This window comes from Panicum hallii, chromosome 3, assembly GCF_002211085.1.
Source record: "Panicum hallii strain FIL2 chromosome 3, PHallii_v3.1, whole genome shotgun sequence".
Taxonomy (NCBI): Eukaryota; Viridiplantae; Streptophyta; class Magnoliopsida; order Poales; family Poaceae; genus Panicum; species Panicum hallii.
In genome coordinates, this window is record NC_038044.1 from 33,791,383 (window position 1) to 33,798,388 (window position 7,006).

Consider the following 7,006-nt stretch of genomic DNA (forward strand, 5'->3'; position numbering starts at 1 on the left):
CGTGAGTTACAAATTAGGTTAGGAACGTACCCAGGGGATTGTTTTACAAGGAAACAAGTCAGATTAAGTTACAACAGCTAGATCATAGAGTCCAACACAGATCCGATCCGTGCAGGACCCGGCACATGTCTGTCTGACCTAGGTGCCTCGCACGCTTGGAACTCTGCCCGCATCAATCTCGTGAAGATCCGGGGCCCCCTTCCGTAGGGATATCCCAGAGTCTACCTCCAGGACCCTTCCAATTGAACAAATTAAATGATAAGTCCAATCAAAAGACCGTCTCCATGGTCTTCTGTTGGGTGGGAGCTTCCCTGCACCCAACCTATACGCAGGGCCGCGGCCGGGACGAGTGAGCTTGAGTACGAATGATGCGGTGGCTATGCATGGTAAGGTCGAAGAAACAAATCAAACCGTTGGTTTATGATGGATAAAATTACTAATTGTTACCGCAGATCATATGATTCCCTTTTTTCCTGCAGACTATTCAAATAATTAAGAGAACTCCAGTGGAGGAAAAGATCCATGCTGGTTCTCAACTGACCTCCAACTATGCACTAGGCAGAGCAAAAGAAAAACTATACAGATCTTGTTGCTGCTAGTGGACGGGGCGCCGCAACACACGCCTCCGGAACTATGCATGCATCATACAAACAGCCTCCTCGCTGACCGACAACAATTACTCGGCGGCCTCGACGGTTTCCACCGCCACAACCTTGGCCGGCCCGAACCAGCCTAGCCCAGTCGCCGCCGGAACAAGCGCCTTTCTTGCCGCCGCCGGACGGCCGCTGCGGCCGTCACTGTTCTTGCAACTTCCAACTGGACACTTTGCAGGAACGGCAGCAGCTTCCTTCTTGCTGCTGAGGTCGACGGCGGCATGGTCCTTCTCTACTGGTTTGGAGCTGCAAGCTGGTATCATGTCTCTGGGAGGCAAGAAGCACTCGGTGGACAGACCCATGATGTTGAAGTCCACCTCCTCGATGCTCCACGTCTCCTCCATGCACGTGCACGTCCTCTTACCGCGCAAGTCGGCATCGGAGCCGTCGTCATCGGCGCCGCCACTACCGAAACGGGACAGAGAAACGACGGTGCGCCCGGCGTGGGCGACATTGATGCCGTCGACGGGGCGGTAGTCGCCGATGGATGACTCCATGGAGGTCTCCCAGTAGGCGGTCTCGGCGGCCTCGCCCTGCATGCGGATGCGCAGCAAGTGGCTGTCCTCGAGGCGGACCAGCAGCCCCGTCCTCTGGCTGAAGTACCCCCACACGGCGTGGCGGACGACCTCGACGTCGGCGCTGCTCCGGGAGCGGAGGACCGATGGGTCGGCGTCGACGCGGAGCACGAAGCAGTCGTCGCCGTCGACGCACTTCTCGCCGACCCACGTGGCTGTCGAGAAGAGGTTCGCCGTGGACTTCGGATCAAGGCCCTGCAGCACATGCCATGGACGAGTTAATTACGGTGTACTAGGAGATACGATGGCACATGGATGCACATGGACGCCTTTTCGACGAAGCATCCAAGTGCATCGCCTAATTCTTATTTTTGCTAGTACGGAATGAATATTGTACTTTCATATCAAATTATGATCATAATCATGATTTGTTTTTGTTTGTGATGGAGAAGAAGAAATCGCCGCCAATTAATTAATTGGTACCTGAACGCATCGGCGAAGCGGCCTTGGGGGTCCTCGGGAGGCGTGGGCCTGCTGCCAGGGCGTCTGGCGCCAGGCGACCTTGCCATCGCTGCCCGCGCTCATCTTGGTGCCGCCGGCCACCACCATCTCCAGGCACCACATCTCCGGCATCTTCTGCCACACCACGAAGCCGCCGGCAACCTCGCCGCCGTTGACCACGCCCATTCCGGTCTTGGCCTTCTGCCCCTTGGCGGTCCTCATCCGCACCTTGCCCATCGCGTACATGCTCGTCGCCGCGCTCAGCGCCGGCTCGCCGCCTGCCGCCGCGACGTACTGCTCGACGATGTACTTCGCCTTAGACACTTCCTGTAAAACGAAAAAGATTTGTTTGAACTTATTAGCCATCGCGATCAGTTGATCACCACATGTCGACGTTGAGTGTTATGAAATGTGGTTCACGTCACATACAATGGGCTCCTCCTTGATGTCCTGTCCGGCCATGGCTTTCCTCGCCTCCACGGGCAGCGGCACGAGCGGCGCGCCGATCACGCCGAGCATGAGCTGCACGTCCGCCCGGGACGGCGGCGGCGCGCCGTCTCGCCCGTGGCGCTGGTTCATGTGCGACCGCACCCACGCCTTGACCGTGCGGCGCCGGCGCCGGCCGCCGCGTCCAGACGACGGCTCGTGGTGGGACTCCGGGACAGGCACCTCGAGCACGGTGTCCAGGCCGTCCTCCCGGTCTAGGTTGGCGCACACCTTCCTCATGGTGAACTACACCGATCAATCTTCAAACGACTGTGGCTACTAATGGAACAATGGAAGAGAGAGACGGAGGGAGAGAGAGCTGTCCACGACGATGATCCTGCAGGCGACCATATATATGGTTGGACCATGGATGTGGCTGCACGTTCTGGTCCCTTTCCTTTGCCCACCCAATCACACATTATTTTATGGGTTCAACGAGATTATATCATATATATCCCATTTTTCCCATGGACCAACTGTATTTATTTGTATATATAATATATTTATAAATAACCAAACAGCTAGCTAGCATTGCCCTAGTGCTTGTGATGGACCAATGATTTGCAAGCGTCCTGGCCTCCAAACACACTACACTAGCATGTTTCATCGTCTCTTCGTGGGGGCAACTTGTAGGGTCAAGTGGTGGCACTGCAGGGACATTCGGCGTGGCAGATGGATCCACGCCCTGCAAAAGGACAACACGAAGAAAGTAGCGGCAAATCTGACCGCATGTGCACCGGCAATACCAATTTAATGTATTCCCCGGATTATATGTCTGTAGCCAACCAAATTTTGATTAGTTGCCTTGTTAGCTAGCCCGACAGCGAAATAAAAGATGAGATTGCGAAGGATCGGGCGCTGATTTGGGAACCCAACAATGCTCATGATGTGATCATAAATTGTCTGGTCCGTGCTGGCCAACGATTTCATCGATCCGCATAACCGCATTACATGCGGGGAAATCTTGGTGGATATATGGCACGCAGGGGTATACATATATGTAGTATGTATTTCCGAAAAAGAAAAGCATAGGTGCGCAGCAGCAACTAATCTAACTCTAACGTAATCTTATCAACTAATATTCAACCATAAACCATGTCCAAGGCCTGTGGTGGTCAGCTAGCTATTTCTACATGTTATTTGTAAGCAACGCCCGTGCACGTCCGAAGCACGTATTGGTGTTTGTATAAGAAAAGATGATCTTTCAGCCAAAAAAAGTGCCCTTAGTACCGTCTTCAGCCACTGAAAAACTAATGATACAGGCATGGACATCACTAAAACACATGGACAACTTAACCAACAGCATTGACTTCAATTTAGATCTTTGACAAAGCGATAATGTTTTCTGGGACTAATGGTTTACTCGTATATATCTTTTTCTGCAATACAAATTGTTATGCATATGGAGGCATCGAAGCTCAAGCAGTTACGAATAAATTTCACGAGGCAAACCTACCCTTGAAGGAACAACCCAAGGTATTGGTTAAATGTGAGATGGAGGCGTGATGGTATATATATGAATCTGCCTATTAGGGTTCAGACCCTGTCCCTAAAGAATTACATAGACAAGTTTTTATTTGTATTTGTGGACGTGTGATGGGTGATGCGTGCACTCGAATGAGTGTGGTATACATCACTATAAAAAAAGATTTTTAGATTTTTAGAGGCGGGTAAAAACGTATGTTTAGGAGCGGACGCGGTACCTGCCCCTAATTCTCGCACCTAGAAATACTATTTTTAGAGGTGGGTAGAAATCGATTTCTAGAGACGGGTTATGCTATGATCCGTCCCTACAAATCAATTTTCAAAAAATAAAAAAATTAAAAACAGTAAAATAAAATAGAAAAAATATTGCAGCCAACCAGCCACCACCACAAGCCCCTAGGGGTATAATTTTTTTTATGAAATATGCATACTTGCATCATCCGGGGTTCGAACTGCATACCTAAGCCTCGCGCGTACCTTCCTCTCCACCACACTACCTCAGTCACTTGTGACTCTATAGAGTATGCTATTTTTTATATTAACTCTGAAATTGATTTATAAAAATCGTTTCTAGAGGCGAGTGATGCCATCACCCGCCCCTAAAAATATTTTTCTACTTTATTCTGAAAATTTATTTAAATCTTTACATAGAGCAAAATAAATAAAAAAGTGAAACTTCTACACTATAGTTATTGTGAACTTTAGATAAAAAAAATATACCAAGTATATTTCACTGTATATAAAGGTTAAGATTGTGGAAACCTGTTGTCGGTCAAAACCCACCGGCGAGCAGCGATAGGCAACATGAGGAGCCGGGAGGCTCCCGAGACTGCTGGTGGGCTCCGATCCCTCGGTCAACGGTTCAGGATCCGGCACATGACCTGACGTTTGGGTTGCTAGGTGTGCCACCTGACCATTTACCTGATCAGGAAGGTGTAGAAGTGATTTCAGTTAGTTTCCTGCATGCACAGACACGTTCAAACATTAGTCCGAGCCGTACTCGGCTCATCGGGTGATCCCCGATATCGGCTGTAAAGAGCCGATTGTTTTCCAGTAGTAGATCGGATCTAAGTATTTAAACAAAGCGCACATATCTGATAATAATGAGAACTTGCTCTGTAATCAATAAGCTAATTCAATCTACGACGGTTAAAGCTTTCACCGCATAACCGAAACATCCTACGCGTAGTTAAGCCTAACAAATACGAAAGATAACAAAATAACAACCTAAACATAGGTCTAAAAACCAACAGAAAGCCGATTCTCGGAACAATCCCTCTTTAGATTAGTACAAAGCATCAAACGTACTGCCGGATCATTTAACTCGTTTGAAAGGCCTAATCATGAGGATATTAAGCTAAATCTTTGATGAACAAAGACTAACCATAACAGATTGGATCTACTAATCGAAACAGAGCAAGGTGCTGCCCTTACACCCGAGGTCGGGTATAAGGACAGCTAAACACTTACGGGTGACAAGCAACGCATGAATATAGTATTTAAAGCCGATGCATCCTTATAAGCGTTAAGATAACTAGTGTTACTCGCTATCAACAACGCTTCAGCACGAGAAACACAAAGATAAACAGGCAAGAACAATGCTGCCCCGATCACGTCGCGTGATCAGGGCTGCACAGCACTTACCCGAGAGAAACCCTAGAACAGGGGTGGCGATGCGCTGAGAGTTGTTTTGCGAATGGTTGTTGTTCGTCGTTTCATAGTCCAGGGTACATATTTATAGTCCAGAGACTTGCCTCTCTTAACTAACCCTGACCAACTACGATACAAATCTTGACTATCTCTATCTAAACTAATTTAAACACACACACCTATCTAGATACATGGCCAATCCTGGCCTTAAAACGCCCTGGAAGGGGCCGATTCAAGCCCGTTACAATTATCCTTTGAGCCCATCTTGCTCGCGGCCCACCTTCTGGCCCAGCTAAATTATGGCGATAACACATGCCCGCCTGGTTTCAGCAATAATTATTCTGAAACCATTTTTTCTCTTTCCATCACCTCGCTTCTTCGACTTCCAAAATCCGTACACGCGTGCCACTTCCACTTCCACGGGATGTGACTACCCTGCATCTAACTCCTTGGAAACCTTCACGGTGCCGATTCATATTCCACTCCTGCCTTTATAAGCCTGCCCCTTGTAGATTTCTTCTTCACTCATCTCCTTCCTTCAGCTATTAGCAACCGCACCAGCACGCCCTCTCTCTTCCGTAATGGCTTCCTCATCTTCTGCTTCCTCCGTCATTTCCATCAAATCTAAGTCCACTCGAGAGGCGACTCCAGAGTATGATCCCATCGCCGCCTACGAGGCCTGCGCTCCTCTGCATTGGGATGCAGAGGAGTGGGATTTCCAGGCTTGGTCAGAGGATGATGAATCCCTGACCAGCGGTGAAGATCTCCAGCTCCTCCTCGGTGGGGAGCTGGATGAAGACGATGAGGATGACATGTCCTGGGAGGGGGACTTCTCCTCCTCGGAGGAAGAAGTTGATACCCCATCAACCGAGGAGGACTCGGTGGCAGGAGGCTTTCTTCTTGGCGGGTCGTCGGAGGATGACAACGATGATGATGATGAAGAGGCCAAAGACAGTAGTGGCTACAGCGGCGGAGACGATGGCGACAACGACAACGACAACAGCGATGATGATAGCAACGCCAGTGCGGCCCCTCCGATCAAGCGTTGCAAAGTGCCGATACGGATCTGAGTTGATCCCTGACGTAATACCATCTTCTTAAATCTGGAATCTTCCCGAAACGGATCTCCACAGATTCCCCGAATCCAAGATGCGCTCCAAAACTCTTGCTCATAAATCCAATTGCAAAACCCAGACCAAAACCTCAGAGCGCGAACCGAAACTCATGAAGCAAACCCTGGATCCAGTTTCCAAGTCTTCGATCACCATTGGAGTTTCAGATGGCGGAACCCTCAAATGCTGATGCGAGCGTCCTTGGTCTAAAGGTAAAACCCCACCCTTTTGCTAATTTAATGAAGTAATTATTCGATCCCTTGAAGCATTAAATGATCCCTTCCGGTTATTTGGCTCTTATTGATTCTTCAGGTTTCAGATATTCTTTTGCCGCATCCTTCTTCCCCCAATTCCTTTTGCCTTGGGCCTCGTTCTTATGACAGTCCAGTAGATTTGATTTCTTGTGTGGCTAACAGGATCCCATTTGTAAGCCAAGACATAGATTTAGATTCCTGGGCCGACAGCCTGCGTGCTTGGCCGAATCCTCCCGAGGGCTGGGTATCCTAGTACAACAGAGTAGCAAAAACCTACCAATCCACATGGAAAACCATAGGAATAGCCGATGCTTTGTCTCTGTCATTGTCCCCCCTTGAGAAGAATGACA

The 7,006-nt window shown here is 49.1% G+C and overlaps 1 protein-coding gene across 1 annotated transcript; it reads right to left on the reverse strand.

Annotated features, from left to right (window-relative positions):
• Positions 1–452: 452 nt before the first annotated feature.
• LOC112887370 lies at positions 453–2,446 on the reverse strand. The gene is made up of 3 exons (XM_025953518.1): positions 2,099–2,446; positions 1,652–1,996; positions 453–1,423 (listed from the first exon to the last, which is right to left on the reverse strand). Exons 1-3 carry the CDS (start codon positions 2,393–2,395, stop codon positions 677–679), a joined length of 1,389 nt encoding a protein of 462 aa, XP_025809303.1. The 5' UTR covers positions 2,396–2,446; the 3' UTR covers positions 453–676.
• Between the last annotated feature and the right edge of the window lie 4,560 nt (positions 2,447–7,006).